This window comes from Podarcis muralis, chromosome 7 (genome assembly GCF_964188315.1).
Source record: "Podarcis muralis chromosome 7, rPodMur119.hap1.1, whole genome shotgun sequence".
Lineage (NCBI taxonomy): Eukaryota > Metazoa > Chordata > Lepidosauria > Squamata > Lacertidae > Podarcis > Podarcis muralis.
This window is the reverse complement of record NC_135661.1, coordinates 14,517,724-14,535,943: the sequence shown is the minus strand read 5'-3', so window position 1 is coordinate 14,535,943 and position 18,220 is coordinate 14,517,724. Positions and strand designations below refer to the sequence as shown.

Sequence of the window (18,220 nt, the reverse complement as noted above, 5' to 3'; positions counted from 1 at the left end):
GAAGACTTGCTGTAGAGTCCTTGGAATACCTAAAGTTTGGTAACTGTTGGTAATCACATCTGAATACTCGCAATTTCAAATGGATTTGGAATGCATAGCAATAGATATTTCCCTATTTTGTCAACCCTTGTGTCCAAAACAACATTTAAGTTACTAGCAACATGCACTGGTGGTGTGCTTGAGTTTTCACTCAAGCCTTCTCTAACCTGTTGTTGTAGGATGCAGGATATAATGGGAGTTTTAGTCCAAAATACCTAAGGGGCACCAGGTTGGGGAAGGACAGGGCAGGCACAGTTAAAATGCAGTCAGAAAATATTGTTTATTACTTTCAAAGTCAGCAACAATGGCTCCCAGGGGTGGGGTGCAATCTAAATTATTTTATAAATAAAACACAAAATCATACAAACTACACTCCTAATGCTTAACAAATGGATTTTAGTTCTTTACTAATTGGCCTCAACACTGGCTCACTGAATTCCTGACGAGAGGCAACTTTTCAACTGGGATTTCAAAAGGGTCACACACCTGTGCAAAGACAACTTTCAAAATAAAGTTAGAAGGTGTCCCCACCCCAACATATACACCTAGGAAGCAGAAACTACACCTTCTGGATACCATACAAGGCCCCTTGGAAACACTAGCTGTAGATAAACTGCTGGATAAATTTCTCCAGCTTCTCTTGATTCTCTTTGGCATGGAAGGTCTCAGAGAGGTGAAGAATGGGCTCCCCTTGCCCTGCTGCTTCTCTCAGCACCTAGAGTGGAAATTAAAAGGGGGGGGGGTTAGCAATCCCATACCCCACTGAAGGCAGATGCAACAAGGGCTTTCCTTAGGTGAGTAGCAGCCAATGAAGTGGGTGGGGGAATTCTTTACTGTCACCTCACACATCTTATTGTGTGACATTACTGTGGAGAGAAGAGGAGCAGCTCTTTTCAGAAACAGCAAGGTTTCTCCTGATACTGGCTACTGCAGCTCTCAAAGGCAAGCTGTATAGAAACCCACCAAGACAGGTGGAAGATGCAGGAAAGGAGCTGCTGCTGTGGGGGGCTCTACGCCCTCAGCCTCTGCCTGAGAGTGACAAGCCAACACTGGCTGTACATGTGCAGGGGGTACATAGATACAGTGGTGCCCCGCAAGACGGATGCCTCGCAAGACGGAAAAGCCGCTAGACGAAAGGGTTTTCCATTTTGGAGGTGCTTCGCAAAACGAATTTCCTATGTGCTTGCTTCGCAAGACGAAAATGTCTTGCGAGTTCCTGCAGGGTTTTTTTCCTCCCCCCCCCCCTTTTTCCCAAGCCGCTAAGCCGCTTATCAGCTGATCCGCTAAGCCGCTTATCAGCTGATCCACTAAGCCGCTTATCAGCTGATCCGCTAATGGGCTTGCTTCGCAAGACGAAAAAACTGCAAGATGAAGAGACTCGCGGAACAGATTCTTTTCGTCTTGCGAGGCACCACTGTATACATATATCATATCCTCAGTAATCCAGCAAAGGAGAAATCACTGCTAGACTCCACGGGATTTGAAAACACACAAAAAATGCACTCAAGCTGTGTAGGTGGAGTGGCTGCAAAAGTATACAGTGCTTTGGCCACATAGCTGTATGGCAAAGAGTCAGCCATGCGACTGCCTGCATTTGGCGAGATGGAAGACCAGGAGTGAGGGTAGCAACAGAGGCATGCAAAGTCCCTCAGGGATGGAATTTGAACATGGCCTCCCAATCCGTAGACCATTGCTGGGTGGGATCCAGGACAAGCAGGACCTGAAACTCTGGGGGAGTATAAAAAGCAGCACAAAGAGATAAGAAACAACCCACATTTTTGGTACTGTGACCATAGGGGCTAGGAAACTGCTTTTGCTTCTTAAATAAAGCAACACTTCCGAGATGCTCAGGAGTGCTGCAAGATGAAATACAGGTGGCAAAATTATCTCAGATTAAGAACTGAATATAGCAATAGAGACGTGTTTGGAGAATCAGGAACACCTGAAAATGGATTATGGAGGGCATGAAAAGGGAGATTCTGGAATGCGACCAAAGACTTTGCACATTGGAGGGGCAGGCAAGGCAGGGCACTCACCCCCAGTTCCTTGTAGATGCGGACAGAGATGGTAGTCAGAGTTCTGCAGACACATTCTGAAAAAGTAAAATGAAATGGACAGAAAGGTTCAATGTGGGAGAGAGGACAGACGCCCCCTACCCCCCCAGGCAGGTTTCGAGTCTAGTGGTGGCACAATTGCAGTGAGGTAATGTCATCAAGCACTAGGGGGCAAAGTTGGCTTGTAAAAACTAGCTTCTAATCTAGACCCAGGGGGTTATGTTGTGCTGGTTAAAACAATAAAGGAAATGCCATGTCAGAGCTGTTGTAACTAAGAGACTGAACATCAGATCATGAAACCTTCGGTTCAAACATTGTTTCTGTCATCAGCTCACTTGGTGGTCTTCGTGGAGCCAAAGCCTTCCCCCCTCAACTGCAGTTTTGGATAATCGCCCACCACTGGGAGGATTAGAATATAGGATACAATAAGCACTTTGAACATTCAAAACACACTGTGCAAAAGCTAAGTATTGATAAGTGTTTTACTTGCTACATTTTAAGAAGGATGTAAAACAAACCTGGAGAGATTTATGGGCAGAAAAAGAAGAGGGTTTTGGGAAAGCCTGTGAGGAGGAGGAAGAGTTTAAGGAACTGGAGCCTTTTCAGTGATGGGAAATGGCCTTCATGTATCTAGGCTAACAGCTGTGGTTCACCACTACCACGGGCCTCAGCATAAGAAAACGGGGTGCTTAAAATAAAAGGGTTTTAGGTAATTTCCCATTTTATGAGGTCACAAAATCCTTGTCCATCAACAAGGGCAGTTTGGTATAAAGTTACTTAGGAGTAGCTCTATACTACCAAGAAAACTGACTCTTCTGTCTATCGTGGCTTCGCCAAAGTATCTCTGGCAGCTGTAGGACTGAAAGGCTCAGATTTCTCTCTTAAGGTGGAGTTCAAGGCTGCTGACTGACCCACAGCTTGCTTAACTGCAGAGGCTCAAGTCTTGTCACCAAGGAACCAGCAAGGAGGCAACATACCCAGAAAGATACAGAAATGCTAACATGAGAAGAATGCTCAGCTGGTCATCAAAGCTATTAGCATTATCAACAAGTGACCAGGGGCTCCACTCCTGCTTGCTCTGCCTCCCAATCAATCCCCACCCCCTAAACCTCACCAGCCCCACCCTGCCTCCACTAGCCCATTAGATTGTGTGGGGAACCTTTGTGGCTTCCACTTCACAGGCCAACCTTGATGGGGGCAGGGCAGCGCACATGTCAATCACATGACATAATTATGATGTTGCAGTGCTGACAGGTGAGTTGCCCACCCCCCTTTGTACCCAAATCCCAACATCATAGTTGAAAGGCGGAGTGGAAGATGCTGTTCCATGCCAATGCTTTCAACTTTTTGAGACCTGTCCATCTACTTTTCCTCCCCCTGTCTGTGGTGTTGGAGGTCCAAAGGAGTGCCAGCCCTACCTGCCAGAGCCCCTCGTGCCCCCAGACCTCACCACCCTCTCCCCTTAGAGTTTTCTTCCATGGGGAGAAGGGAGGTGAGGTGGCAGCAGCCAGCCAAGACAAGCCACAAAGGAACAGTCACAACAGGCCAGGTCAGCTCTGTCCTCCTCTTTCCCTGTTCCCTCATCCTCTGCCACTGAGGCTGAAACAGCAGTAGTAGTGAACTGGGCAATGGCAGCTGCAGAGCAGAGAAGTTGCTGAAGAGCTGTCTCAGTTTGTCATGGCTTCCTCCACGGGCTGCCTGCCGCCTCTGCCCTCCACTGCTGCTGCTGCCCAGCAGCTCCCAGGCTATTGTCATGCTGTACTTCACAGCACCATCTGTCGGTGGCCAAGCAAACTGCCACATGATGACAAACCTTAGCTGCTTAGCATATTTATATACACATAACATTTCTATAGCCCTTTCAAGTGTTCAAAGTGCTTTGCAAAGTGTATTATCTAGTGGTGAGCCTAACAACAACACTGTTAAAGTCAACAATATTATCTCACCATCTTGCTGGTTGGTGCATGGAATTGATGGCAGCCGAGGTGAGATTCAAACTGGGAAATGCCCCAGTTTGCAGCGCTGTCCTGTAGCCACTGCATCACACCAGCTCTACACTTATTCGCTTGGCTACCACCTGGCCCTCTCTGGGCCTCTGCACTCACCAAAGGAAGAGTCTTCTTTTGCCTTCCTTGCCAAACAACAGTGCAGCTTCTCCACATACTGGGACTCTGTAGGGGATAGCAGTGCTGGTGGTCAGAAGGACACAAAGCAGAAAGCAAAGGGAGGTCACTAGCCTCAGCTGCACCATTAGCACTGGGAGAGGGATCTCTGCACCATGACAAATGTCTAAGGGTCACAGCAGCTCAAATTCTAAATATGAATCTGCAGGGTCAGAGGTTGCATCCAAAGGTAGAAAGAAACTCAACAATATCTTTGGTTTCTTTTTTAAAAAAATCCAGAATAAATCATGTGCAATCACAGTTTCCGTATAGTTTGTCAATAAACAAAAACCAAACACAGTTGATTAATGGCATCCACTTTTCCTAAGAAGCAGTACAGGGCTTAACTAACAGAATAGTACACTGAGATGCAAGATTATAAAACAATGTACACCAGGGAAAAAACCTAATCACACAACCAGCAACAGCTTTATGTGCTTGCTTTATGTACCCATTACCAATATGGTGCAGTTGTATATTGGACTGATCCACACATGCTACAACAAGCCTTTGCCAACCTGGTGCCCTCCAGATGTTTTTGGACTACTGCTCCCACCAGCCTTGCCCAGCACAACCAGACTGGTGAAGGCTGTGTCAAAACATGGTGTTAGTGCTGCAAACTCAAGGGAAACCTTTGGCTTGCAAGCTCTCCCCTCTCCTTCAAGCTTCCATTTCAGTGAATCCTGGCCTGCTGTTATGAAGGAGCCGAGAGACAGTGGTTCAGAACAAACACTGGTGAACCAAGACAGCTTTCTTTAGATACTGATCAGAGTTGGGGATAGCTCACCTGGTAAAACATGAGACTCTTAACCTCAGGGTCATAGGTTCAAGCCCCATGTTGGGCAAAAGATTCCTGCATTGCAGGGGGTTGGACTTGATGACCCTCGTGGTCCCTCCCAATTCTACAATTCTTCTGGTTCACTTGTATGTTTAAGGCTGTGTTTTTCAAACTGTTCCAGGCATGCTAGGATTCCCCCAGAAGCTTCTCAAGGGCTTGCCAAGGGGGAGAGCATAAGAGATTAAGAGTCTCACACTCTACCAAGTGAGCTGTCCCAGATCAATAATGATGGGCAACCTTCCCCAACAAACACGCTTCCGCAATACTGCTGATCTTCCTTGGTGACATGTCACTGCAAGGGAGAGCTGGGTTATCCTCCAGGCTGCACACTCCGTTCACTCAGGGCAAGGAAAAGCCCTAGAACATGCCCCAGAATCCTCAGCAACACACAGGGAGCACAGCTGACAAGGCAGGCAGAACGTTTGAAAAGCAGTGCTCAAGGGCAGCCTTCACCATTCTTGGGCCCTTCAGTGGCTTTAGGCTTCATCAGCTCAGCCAACCAGCTTTATTGATGCTGGGGCTGATGGGAGACGTTGTCCAAAACATTTGGAGGACACCAGGCTGGCAAAGGTGGCTCTGGGAAAATGGGACACTGCTAGGCTGTTACCAGATTGGGCACCTCCTTGCTCATGAGCGTAGCAAGCAAAAGGCTGTTCGTGGAACACAAAGGACACAAGAACCTGAAGAAAAGCAGAGGACAGTAGCTTTTGTGTTGTATACCCAAGTTAGTGGGTGCAGAACCTAACTAACAGCACCTGGGCTTTGCTAATGAAGCAAATCAGCACAAGGCTCATTTCACCTAGGGAAAGTCAAATCCTGACAGTAACAACCCATCAATTGTTACCATGCAGCAGTTGCTTAAGGTGTGCCAAAATGAATCCAAGGACTTTTACTGGTGAGCTATTCAAAGGAAGCTTAATCCTGTAATAACTGGGGATATTTTTGTAAAGAGAGAATCCTGGGTGCTTCCAGCATTTGGAGAAGCTTTGCTCAGTGGTGGGGCCTTTTGCATGCAGAACAGGTGCCCTCCCACTGAGCAGAACTTCTCCAAATGCTTGGAAGCACCTTCCCAGGGAAAATTAAGGCTGTTGTAAGCCACTCAAGGGAAGAGGAACCTGGCTGTGGGGCATATACCTGATTGAGGAGACTCCATTTCCCAGAGGAAGACAGTGGCTCTTTCCAAGGTCTTCAGCAAAGGGCTCAGAAGACAGCAGAGGAACACAAAAAAGTTGGCGCAGTTTTCCACCTGGCTTATCTAGGGCAGAAAAAATGAAAAGGGACACAGGGACCCTGATAAGACGAAGGTTCACATATTGATCCCGACTGCTTTGTGTGGACACTGCAAAAACTTACATGCGTGATAAGCATCGATCCCACAATATAACCCATCTGGAAGTACCCGAATCCAATGGAACTCCCTTGGGAACACGTGCAACACACTATTCTTTTGAGTAACAGCCTCTCCTCCTCCTCACTATTCTTTTGAGTAGCACACTATTCTTTTGAGTAACATAAGCGCTCGTGCTATGATACAAACACAATCTCTATCAATAAACCACCCTTGTGAAAATTGCATGGGTTGTATCCAATGCTGGTCCTACCCACAGTAGAAGCATTGAAATGAATGGCTAAAACTAACCTAGGCCCATTAATGTCAGTGGGTACAGTTCTATTATCATGGACAAAACTGCCTCGTGCCCACCATGTCACATTTTCAGCAGAGTGGAAATATCTACAGAAACAGCATCTCTGTAAGAAACTATATGCATAGAGATAGGTCTGAAAGCAGCCTCTGTGTGCCCGGGAGGTGGTGCTGTGCATCCAGATCTTTTGGAACTGCAGAAAGTCTCTCCCAGGCGGTGCAGCAAGTAGAGATGAGCTCAGTGAGCTCCCCATCCTCAGCACCAGCCAGTTAATTACAGGGAACTTCGCTCTCTACTTGAAAGAACACAGAGGAAGGTTTCAGAGCCTCAGCCCACACAGCTGGCATTTGAAGAGACAGGTTGTGAACTCGGGATGTGTCATATGGGTTCTGGGAAACAAAAGAAGTGGGAATTTATATGGTAATTTGATGTTCCCTCTGACAATGAGGATGAGGAAGGAGGGTGGCCTCCAGAGCTGTGGCGCCCTTCCCACACGAAGCCAGACCCAGCAGGAGGATTTCAAGGATCCTCAGAGCAGCAGGGAAGCACAACAGACAGCAAAGGAGCTCACCTTTCCCACCCCACTAGGAAGCCTGGTTGGGAAAAGCAGGCATCTTTTCCCCAAGAGGAACACATCTGGGTTTGGGTGCAAGGTCCCTGCTCCAAATGTGGCTGCAGTGAGACCAATTTATTGAGTGTGGGTGTAAAGAAAACCCCTCGGCCATACCTCATATTGAAAAGATATCAAGCACATACTCTGAACATCGTGCTTGTACTTCATCTCCCCGCCCCCCAAAATGCTGAAAATCCTACCACACAAAATTTCAATATGGCATGAGAAGTCCTATGAAGGGGATGAGCATGGGAAGAATAAAATATTTTGTGCAGAGTATCAAATTTCCTTGCAGCAAATTTAAAAAAACAACACTGGGCTGCCTGGCCATAGCTGCCTTCAGGTGAGAGATGCAGGCAACTGGGACAGGGAGAGAGAAGGGCAAAGGGTGGGCAGAATTTCTGCCTCAGAGGCAACTGCAGGAGAAAGGGAACTCCAGTGGGAGTTTTTTCAGAATGGGGTTCACGGTACTTTGAAGCAGCAGTTTCCAGTCTCGTCGCTGTAATCACTGTCGCTGTCCGCAAAGTCATCTGTTGCCTTCCACAGCAACCTCTTCGTGAAGCGCTTTTGGGCTGTGTCACACACCAAGACATCACTGGGCATCTGGGAGGAAAGGAAAGAAACCAATTTTTGAAAACCTTGGGAAGAAGAGATATGAGGCTCTGCTGCAACCACAGGCGCCTGGGCCAGCCGTTGCCAAATGCCAAGCTGGGACCAAGTAGTGTGTCATCAGAGAACTGCTGTGAGCCCAAAGCGGTGACACACAAAAAGGCTGCCTACCGTCTCTCTCCATGATTCCTTGCTCTAGCCTCACGTTTGCCCCATCAGCCTCTATTGGAAGAGGCTGCCACCATTTTGCTGCCTCGTGTGTGTGTGTGTTTGTGCATGCAAGTTCTTCAGTCCTTCCCAAAGCAAAATTACCCACCTTTAGAGAGCCTGCTTGTTGCATCTCTGCATGAGTTACAGCACTGGGCTGTCCTCCCCAAGAGGAGGCATTATCATATCATATCAGTGTCTCATGCAGGAAGAGCCCTTTGTGGGCATAGAACTGTGGCTCTTACGTATTCCAAGAATAATCCTTTTTGCATGCAGGAGAGAAACATGCCCACAGTTTTAATTCAAGAGAGGAAAATAAGTGTACCCCGGCGATCAGAAGTTTGGGAAACCCAAGCAAAATATTATCATTCCACAAGGCTGAACTCGTATGGTGTTTAAATGACACACTCCTCCAATATCCTCACTTCCCCACACCCCTATCCTGAGAGCTTCTCTTACCTCCTCAGCAACCAACAGTCCACACTGGATCAACTTGTCGATAGCAACTTGGCAGTAGTTATAGAGAGACTGGCAAGGCTAGGAGGAAGCAAAAGCAAATCAACAGGACCCTCACTCTCTACTAGCCCAAATGAGAGACGAGAGATGGGGTGCAGCACACACCTCCATCAAGAGTGTCAGCTTGCCTCTCTAAAGTGTTTCTAGGATCCTGCATTTCTCTTCTCTCCCCCCCCCCCCCCCGCTCCACCTTTTTTTGTTACTAATTAGTGGTGATGCACAAGGTCCCATCCAATTATAGCAAATAATATTTGTCTCAATGGCATTCTGTATCTGCAATGGAGAATTCATACAACCAAGTGACTCTGGTATAGTATGGAGCAGGAGTGTGTAAGATTTTCCAGCAATGGCCTGCAGGAGATGTTCCAGAGACAAAATTGGGAAGAGCAATGAATGCTACTCTTACCTTTATACTGTAGGCTAGCTACATTCCAGCTATGCAAAAGCAAGACGCTCACACACACACTTTCCTCCCTTTCCATTCTCCAGCCAAGCAAGGAATGTGAGGAGTCATCACAATTTAAGGACACACATTCCAGCCCAGGTAAAAGTCACTGGAGGAGGTGTAGTGCATGAAAACCGGCAGCTCAAGAAAACCAGTCAACACCTGCCAAGAAAGAAAGGCCTTTGCACAGTGGCAGAAGGCCATCAGAGCAGGGCAAGGCAGGCCTCTTGGCAGAGAGTTTCCAGAGCCTGGGTGTGGCTATGGGAAGAAGCCCTCTTCACCAAGCACAACTCAGGTGTTGGCGGGACACAGAGAAGAGCCTTTGAGGAAGATCACAGCAGGCAAGAAGGTTATCTAGGTGAAGCATCCTGCTCCATAGCTCTGCAGGCTTTGCAGGTGGGGCTCGGCAGGCAGAGAATGGCCCTTTCGAAATCACAGAGGGGCTCCCTACCTGGCATAGGAGGAAATCCCTGGGCAGCAGCTGGACGAGCAAGACAGTCTTGTTGTGGAGCTCTTCCTGGGCCAGGACCACATCCCTGAGCTGCTCAGGGCTTCCCAGGTAGGGCAGCAGCTCCACTAGGAGGGCATTGGCAGCACAGACTGCAGAGAGGAGTCAGGAAAACCATTTAGCGTTTAGAGACAGCGTATGTTTGTCTCATTCCACAACAGTTAAATTTAGTGATTTAGAAGAAGATTTGTGATTTGGAAGAAGCGGAAGGCCTTGTGCAGGGTGTACCTTAATTCAGTGTTTCCCAACCTTGGGCCTCCAGCTGTTTTTGAACTACAATTCCCATCATCCCTGACCACTGGTCTTGCTAGCTAGGGATGATGGGAGTTGTAGACCAAAAACAGCTGGAGGCCCAAGGTTGGGAAACACTGCCTTAATTATCCCCTGTATTGTTCCCAGAGAGAGGTGCTTGAGAATTCAGGTCTGGTCAAAATTTACCTGTTTGCTTAGAGATAGTGATATGCCTGTGGTTTTCAAACGCTTGTTTAAAGAAGTAGGTGAAACTCCTTGGGAAAGACCTGTCCTTATTACCCAAGTTACCAAAGTGTCATCTTTGGTGAAACACTTGTTTATTAAAAAGCAAGATATAGCAGGCATGAAAGTGGGCACAGTATGGAGAACACAGCAAGTCCTTTTCCCCCTTTTAAGTCACACATGGCAATTACTTTGATAGCTATGCATGGATGGGTGAATGGGTTTCCAATACAGTGGTGCCCCGCAAGACGAATGCCTCGCAAGACGGAAAACCCGCTAGACGAAAGGGTTTTCCGTATTGGAGGTTCTTCGCAAAACGAATTTCCTATGGGCTTGCTTCGCAAGACGAAAATGTTTTGCGAGTTCCTGCAGGGTTTTTTTCCTCCCCCCCCTTTCCCAAGCCGCTAAACCGCTTATCAGCTGATCCGCTAAGCCGCTAAGCCGCTTATCAGCTGATCCGCTAAGCCGCTTAACAGCTGATCGGTAAGCCGCTTATCAGCTGATCCGCTAAGCCGCTAATAATAATAATAATAATAATAATAATAATAATAATAATAATTTATTATTTGTACCCCGCCCATCTGGCTGGGTTTCCCCAGCCACTCTGGGCGGCTTCCAACAAAGATGAAAGATACACTAAAATGGCACATATTAAAAACTTCCCTGAACAGGGCTGCCTTCAGATGTCTTCTGAATGTCAGGTAGATGTTTATCGCTTTGACATCTGATGGGAGGGCGTTCCACAGGGCGGGCACCACTAAGCCGCTTATCAGCTGATCCGCTAAGCCGCTAATAGCGCTAATCCGCTAATGGGCTTGCTTCGCAAGACAAAAAAACCGCAAGACGAAGAGACTCGCGGAACGGATTCTTTTCGTCTTGCGAGGCACCACTGTAATTTCTGCAGTAAATTAACTTCTGTGGATGTATTGGCAAAGCTGAGATATAGCCCCAATTCCTTTGGCTCTTAATCTCTTTGAAAATCTTAGGTTTGCTCTGGGAAATCCCCCAAAATGCTATTGCTAGCCTTGACCAAGACCACCCACATCTTTTTTCCTAAGCTGTGCAGCCTTGCAAAATTTGGCACTGGGTGGGGGACCCACCAATGACCTTGCACAAGCAGGGCCAGGCCTGCAGTAGAGACTTGAGAGAAGGGGAGTTGAGGCATCGAGAGAAACTTCTGTTATCTTACAAATCTGCAGCATTGTGAGCCTTTTTCTCATGTACTCTTGGTGAACTTATCCCTAAATGCTGAGCCCCCTCTAGACCCCTCCTCCCAAACTATCTCAGCTACAGTGGTGCCTCGCAAGACGAAAAGAATCCGTTCCGCGAGTCTCTTCGTCTTGCGGTTTTTTCGTCTTGCGAAGCAAGCCCATTAGCGGCTTAGCGGATCAGCTGATAAGTGGCTTAGTGGCTTAGCGGATCAGCTGATAAGCGGCTTAGCGGCTTGGGAAAAAGGGGGGGGGGGAGAGAAAAAAACCCTGCAGGAACTCGCAAGACATTTTCGTCTTGCGAAGCAAGCCCATAGGAAATTCGTTTTGCGAAGCACCTCCAAAACGGAAAACCCTTTCGTCTAGCGGGTTTTCCGTCTTGCGAGGCATTCGTCTTGCAGGGCACCACTGTAATTAGAAAGGAATCATTCAATCAGGCTTCCTGTGAGCCTGAGGAACCTCTAAACTCACCTCCGACCGCTTCCTGGATGAAAACAGGCAAGAGGGCAGTGCTGTGCTGGCTCAACTCTGTCATGGCTTCATCTGTCTTCTTGGGAACCACCAGGACATCCCTCAGGGAAAGCTGGTAGAGGGAGATGCAGTGCCGCAGCAGGAACAGAGCATGCATCACCACATCACGCACCTGCCCAGAAAACCCCACATCATAGCTGCGCAGCAGGATTTCCTCAGTGAGCCAAAAAAAGTCCTGCATCAGCTGGGAAAGGAAGACGCCCTAGCAGAGGACAGAAGAAAGGAGATGTTATTGTGATGAGGTCAGAAAAATCCCAGTGAGCACCATCCTTCAAGCATGCTCTTTAGAAGGCATAGATTGCTTGAGAACAGCCTTCCCCAACCTGATGCCTTCAGGTATGTGGACCTCAACTTCCATTCATCCCAGCCAAAGGTTGCCAGGCGTGATAGGAGTTGTGGTGTACAACCTCTGGAGGGTACCAGGGTTAGAGAAGGCTGCTTTAGAACACGTGCATATCGGATAAAAGTTTTTACCCCTCTCTGCATCCTAAATGGGAACAGAACAAAGGGGGGGGGGAACACTGCTGTCTACTCCCATATTCAATTATGGGACCCAAGCACTGCAGCTACCATTGCCAACACCAGAAAGTTGGTTTTATGCAGATAACAGAACAGCAATACCTCAGCTGTGGCCCTGTAAACAAGGATCCATTGACACACTGTATGGCAGCACACCTAATAAGGCTACTGACTGTACAAATGAGACAGAAAGACAGTTTCTCAAAGAGCTGCTTTGTGATTGTGTGTTTTATTACATGCACACACTGCATTTTAAGATTTTACATGTGTGTGCAAAACCTAGACTGGTAAAGGTTCCTCATGCTCTCCCCCATCTCTGTTACCCCATTTATAAAATAAGGAATAACCACAGCTTCTCCTTGCAAGATCTTTGGATTTCTAAGACCCTTATCCCTGGGGTCTTTGAGGTAAGCAGAACCTGAAGTTTGGCAGAACCAAGTCCAGTTTCCCATCATCCCCAGAGGTGCCACTAAAAAGGGTCAAAAGTACCCCCTTGCTTCAGGGATACTTAAGAAAAGGAAATCCTGGATCCAGCTCCTTTTCGCAATTCTTACCTCTTTGTGTTTGTGCAGTAAGAGTGCAGACATGATCTGTACAGCCATGATGGCAGAACAGGATACGCCAGCTAGAGGAGGAGGAGGAGGAGGAGAGAGAAAGAAAGAGAGAAGAAACCACATGGTTAACAGCTAGTGCCTATGATTCCATGTGGAAAATGCTGCATGTTGAAAATACGGTGGGCTGGTGAGCCAGTAAAATGGGGCCACACAGCATACTGCATTTACTGTTGCCAAACCACATCTACTCAGTGGAACCTTGTGGGTCAGGTTGTCAGAAAAGATAAGGAGACTTGGGCAATTCTAGCCAGTGGTCAGCCTGTAACCCTTCACTCCAGGCTGCAATACAAAGGAGCATAAAGCACTCACCGTTTGTACAAAAGAACCTGCACCTGCTTAACAACAAGATAAAACACTGGAAAGAGGTTGCGGGGGGGGGGGGGGGGAGTGCTACACATAGCATTATATTAACTCTCTGTCATTATAAAAAAGGAAGCCAAATTCTGTCTCTTGCATAAAGTATTAAAATTAAACACATCTGCACAATCTATTCTCCATAATATAATATGAAAATGTTTATTATTTTTTCATTCAATTATATCCCCGCAACTCTAATGGCTCTCTGTATCACTGCAGATCCTTTTTACAGATAATTGTCTTTTTTGAGTTATTTTGCTTCTGAGAAGAGAAAAGCCACCTGCTTACTCAGTGAATATCAGAAATGACACCGGAGAGCAAATGCTCACATGCAGAGATGGAATATCCATACAGAAACTCTTCCCACCCAAGATAACTTGGGGAAAGCCTTGTATCAGGAAAATCACCCAACTAAGCCATGGATAGGATTTTGTTTTTAAAATGAGGCAGGTTGCCATTTCAAAATATCTTGGGCTCCCACCAATTACCATGGGGCACAATCAACTGGGAAGATCTCCTGTGCAAACCTAATTGAAATGAAGGGAATGTTGTGCACAGATGAGCAGGAGGCTCTTGTGTAGCACCCTCCCGTTTCAATTCATGCAGGACAATTCCTTGGCAGAGTGCACCCAGTCCACATGGATCTGCTTGCCTCCCATAAGAAGAGCCAGCTAGATCAGGCCAATGTACAGTCAAACCTCAGTTGCCGAATGCAATTCATTCTGGAAGCCTATTCAGCTTCCGAAACGTTCAACAACCAAGGCGTGGCTTCCGACTGGCTGCAAAAGCTTCCTGCACTCAAGCGGAAACTGCGTCGGACGTTCAGCTTCTGAAAAACATTCAAAAACTGGAGCATTTACTTCCAGGTTTTTGGCATTCAGGAGCTGAAACGTTACAAAACGGAGCCGTTTGGGAGCTGAGGTTTGACTGTACCATTAAGTCCATCATTCTGTTCTCACAGTGGCCACGCAGATGCCCCAATAGGAAACCTGCATACTGAATTCAACCACAAATGCAACCTCCCCCCTGTAGCTTCCAAGCAAGTAATATTCAGAAGCATTTTTGCCTCCAACCGTGCAGGCAAAGCATAGCCATTGTGGCTAGCAGGTATTGATAGCCTTCTCCTCCATGAATATGTCATCCTTTCAAAGCATCCATCCAATCCTTCATGCTGGCCAAAAATCTGCTACCTGAGGTAGCCCCTTGCTCTGCATCTCATAATGAGAGCTCAAAGGCATGGAAGTTTTCCTTGTCTCTAAACGATGTCCTGGCCTGGAGCCAGGGAGGAGCCCACGGAGTCCAGAGCCACAGTCTGCCTCAGCCCATCCTCCCTTCTGCAAATGTGCACAATAAGGCAGGTGGCCAAGTCTGGCTGGTGGAAGGAGAGTGGGGGTTGATCCAACTGGATCCTGCAGCCAAGGATAAAACAGAAGTCATGAACGAGATGAAGATGGAAATTGAGCTCTGCAGGAGCTCTGGCTAGCAGAGAGGAACTTGAAAGGGCTGCTTCCTCTGCAGGAAAGTTCACAGCTCAGAAGAGAGGCCTTTCATTGCCCGCTAATTGTGCATGTGGTCCTGTCACCCAGATTTCCTCCAACCTTGTGTCCAAATGGCAAGACTAAGGGGGGGCATATGGGGGAGGCTTCAAAAGGGTCAGAGAGAAAAATCAGTGATGGGGCCCTCAGGCTGCTCCTAACATTTAGGGAGAAGAGAAGAACAAAACAAGGTAACTGTCTTTTGTTAAAAGATCATCTGCAAAGAGACAGAACAAAGCAAGTGTAGCTTGTTGTTATTCTCTTTAGTTGATTCAAAAGAGGAATCTTCATATTCTTTTCTTCCACAGTTTGTTTAATCACCCTAATTTTTGAACATTGTAACTATTTTTCCTCGCAGGGGAGCCGCTCAATCCTCTTAACAATTTTGGTTGTGCTTTTCTGCTCCTCTCCCAACTCCACAATGTGCTTCTTGAAGGGGGATTATGATTGCAGGGCAAAATTCTGCATTGCGAGAAGACGTACAGGAAGATTGCACTTGGTGGGGTGCCTGAGCTGAAGAAACTGATTGCAACGGGCCAGTTTCTGTTCTCGGCTGCCCACCCCCTTGGCTGAGGGAAGCGCCTCAGCAAGACAGGTTTTTCCCGGGCAAAGCACTCTTTTTCCAAATCATAAAGCGAGGGCGGGGGGAACAGACACACACGCTTGTGAGCCATTTGCAGAAAGTCACGCAGCCTGTGCATTAGCGAAGACAGAGCAGTTCAGGTATTATACTAAAATAACCAATAATTGGAAAGTTACATCCACACTCTGGGAGACGAGCAATAAACTAAAAAAACACACCTTGACACGTGAGTTGAATATTTTATGTAACTGGGAAGGCTGTGACTGCAGCTCAGAGCAACCTAATGTGATTTGCTGCTCGGCAGAACCTTTCGGTTACCCAACACACAGACAGAAGGCTACCCAAATTGACACAAGTTCACTTGTCCCTTCACGTTCTTTTGGATCAGGCAGGCCCCCTGCCCTCGTGAGCCTGGAGCCAGGGAGGAGCCCCATCGGCCACCACTGGGGTCACACTGAACTTCAGGGGGTGCTCTGAGTGCCTTCTTGGAGGACAGTGCCACAGAGAGGAGTTCCTGACCTTCTCCTGGCCTCAAAGCTGGGAAGTGTTCTTGCACTGCACTTTGCCAAGTCCTCAGGGCATCCCTGAAACTCAGCATGACACAAGCTAGTCCTCCCCAACTGAGAAGCAGAGGAGAGTCACGGACTCCCCACCAATTCTGGATGATGACCAAGGGCCTCCCTATGCCAAGGGAAAAGAGGCACTTCTTAAAATATTCTTATTTTGCTTCAATGCCTTTGATCTGTCCCCATCTTTCCAAATATTATTCTTCAGCCTCCAAAACAAGCCCCTTCTCCTACTGCTGCCACAAAGTGCTCAGGGCCTCAGCTGCATCCACAGTTTGTGCCGCTTCTCGACCAGTCTGAGGCGGAAGCTAGCAGCTTGCATGTAAGCATCTGCCTGCAGGGCCATCTGTGGCCCTGATGAAGCAGCCACTTCCTTCTCTCTGCTTCTGCCATGCAGACAGGGACAGATGACACATCTGCCAAATGAGCAGAACATATAGCCAGCCACTTGTGCCAGGAACACTACACAGAGATCCTCAAAATAATGTACCAGAGCTAGGCTAAGCAGAACACCTCAGCTAGCCACTTACTTGTGTTTCCTCAGCCTCTGGTTTTTGGCAGCACCTTCAGCACTGACTTGAAATTTTAGCGCCATCACCTGGAAGCTGCACTTATTTAAATAAAGATCTCTGTGCAAACAGAAACTGGGAGTTCCTTCAAAAGCTAGAACAGCATTTCCCAAACTTTTTATATCCAACACTCCCCCCTTCCAAGTTAAAACTGGAAACATGGCGCACCCTTGCAAAAATAACATCTTTTTACATTCAATCCCCTCTCTCAGTGGCAGCTCCTAAACCAGGCTTCCTCAACCTCGGCCCTCCAGATGTTTTCAGACTACAATTCCCATCATCCCTGACCGCTGGTCCTGCTAGCTAGGGATCATGGGAGTTGTAGACCAAAAACATCTGGAGGGCCGAGACCGAGGAAGCCTGTCCTAAACTATCACCCTCCCTACAGTGTGGCAGGCCCAATGCCTTTGCTTCTGTCATAGGACAGTTAAGGTATTGCTTCTGTCATAGGACAGTTAAGGTATTTCATTTTGTGGGATCCACCTCTCATGCTGAATCTATACTGTCCTGCTTTTTGCTGGAATGGTTTTCCAACTTCCCCTTTTTAAAATTACTGTATACTGTATTTCTGTAACCTATTTAAAAATATATATTTAAGGAGCCAAGGGCAGCTCATGTGGTCCTTCTCTCCCCATTTTCTCCTCACAGCAACCCCTGTAGGTGGAGCTGGTAACAGGGAATGACAGGCCCAAAGTCTCTCAAGGAAGCTTTTTGACTGAGTGGGGATTTGAATCTTGGTCTCCCCATCATAGGCCAGCCTTCTAATCACTGCATCATGTTAGCTCCAAAGTGTGCAAAAGTAAGCATTTCCTGCCCTTGGAGGAGTGCCCACTTCTCATGTTATCTTTCTAGGCCTTTCTTCTGAATGAGATGGCAAACCTGGCAAAACTCATGCAGCAACATGAAGGGCTGCCTCTTTTTGGGAAGGGGAGGGCATTCTGCTGTGTTCACAGCAAGAATTATCATTAAATTGCATCTGATGCACAAATGCAGCAGAATGATGCCCAGCAAACCCGCTAAGCTTAACTGGAAGGCCAGCCCTGAGCACAGAAACATTCAGAGCCACAGCAAACCACCTCCTATCAGGATGGGCACCTTAGACTCACGTAGTCCAAAGCAGAAATTATCAATCACTGCAAAAGCTGTGCAAGAATGGCTAGGCATCTGCCTTCTCAATAAAACAACCATCCCAGACAAAATTACTACTCACCGCTCAGTGTGTGTAGGCCCAAATTGTACACCAGTATTTCCTGTTCTGTGTTCAGAGCTATGATGCCTTTAGACCCTGGTGACCATTGTTCCAGTTTCTCACAATCCAAAATGCTACAGCTAGGAAGGCGGGCAAGGGAAGGATGATGGGGAATGAACAGTTTTTACAAAAACAATATCACAAGTACAGATGTTGTTGCTTCCCCGCACACCCTGGGCTAGTAGTGTTAATCCTTTAACATATATTTTTTTCTCTCACTCTTCCTCCAAAGGAGTTCAGAAAGGCATAAGCAGTTGCATACACATGCACACACTTCATCCTCTCAACAACCAAATGCAGTAGATTAGGCTAAAAGGTGATGACACCCAGTGAACTTCATGGTGAAGTGGAGTTTTGAACCTGGATCTTCATAGTCCCACT

General features: G+C 47.3%; 1 protein-coding gene across 11 annotated transcripts in view; it reads right to left on the bottom strand.

The window, feature by feature from the left end:
* Positions 1–300: 300 nt before the first annotated feature.
* GPAT2 (glycerol-3-phosphate acyltransferase 2, mitochondrial) overlaps positions 301–18,220 on the bottom strand; it is a 71,070-nt gene continuing 53,150 nt past the window's right edge. For 10 of the 11 annotated variants that reach the window (XM_077931244.1, XM_077931247.1, XM_077931243.1 and 7 more), the window contains 10 exons: positions 17,801–17,919; positions 12,921–12,991; positions 11,788–12,049; positions 9,578–9,726; positions 8,625–8,702; positions 7,821–7,952; positions 6,228–6,348; positions 4,199–4,282; positions 2,076–2,131; positions 301–754 (listed from right to left, as the gene is read on the bottom strand). In XM_077931244.1, the coding sequence (XP_077787370.1) occupies positions 638–754; positions 2,076–2,131; positions 4,199–4,282; positions 6,228–6,348; positions 7,821–7,952; positions 8,625–8,702; positions 9,578–9,726; positions 11,788–12,049; positions 12,921–12,991; positions 17,801–17,919 (1,189 nt within the window). In that variant the 3' untranslated portion in view covers positions 301–637. The remainder of the gene's footprint in view (positions 755–2,075; positions 2,132–4,198; positions 4,283–6,227; positions 6,349–7,820; positions 7,953–8,624; positions 8,703–9,577; positions 9,727–11,787; positions 12,050–12,920; positions 12,992–17,800; positions 17,920–18,220) is intronic. The other variant, XM_077931241.1, reaches the window with a different exon arrangement.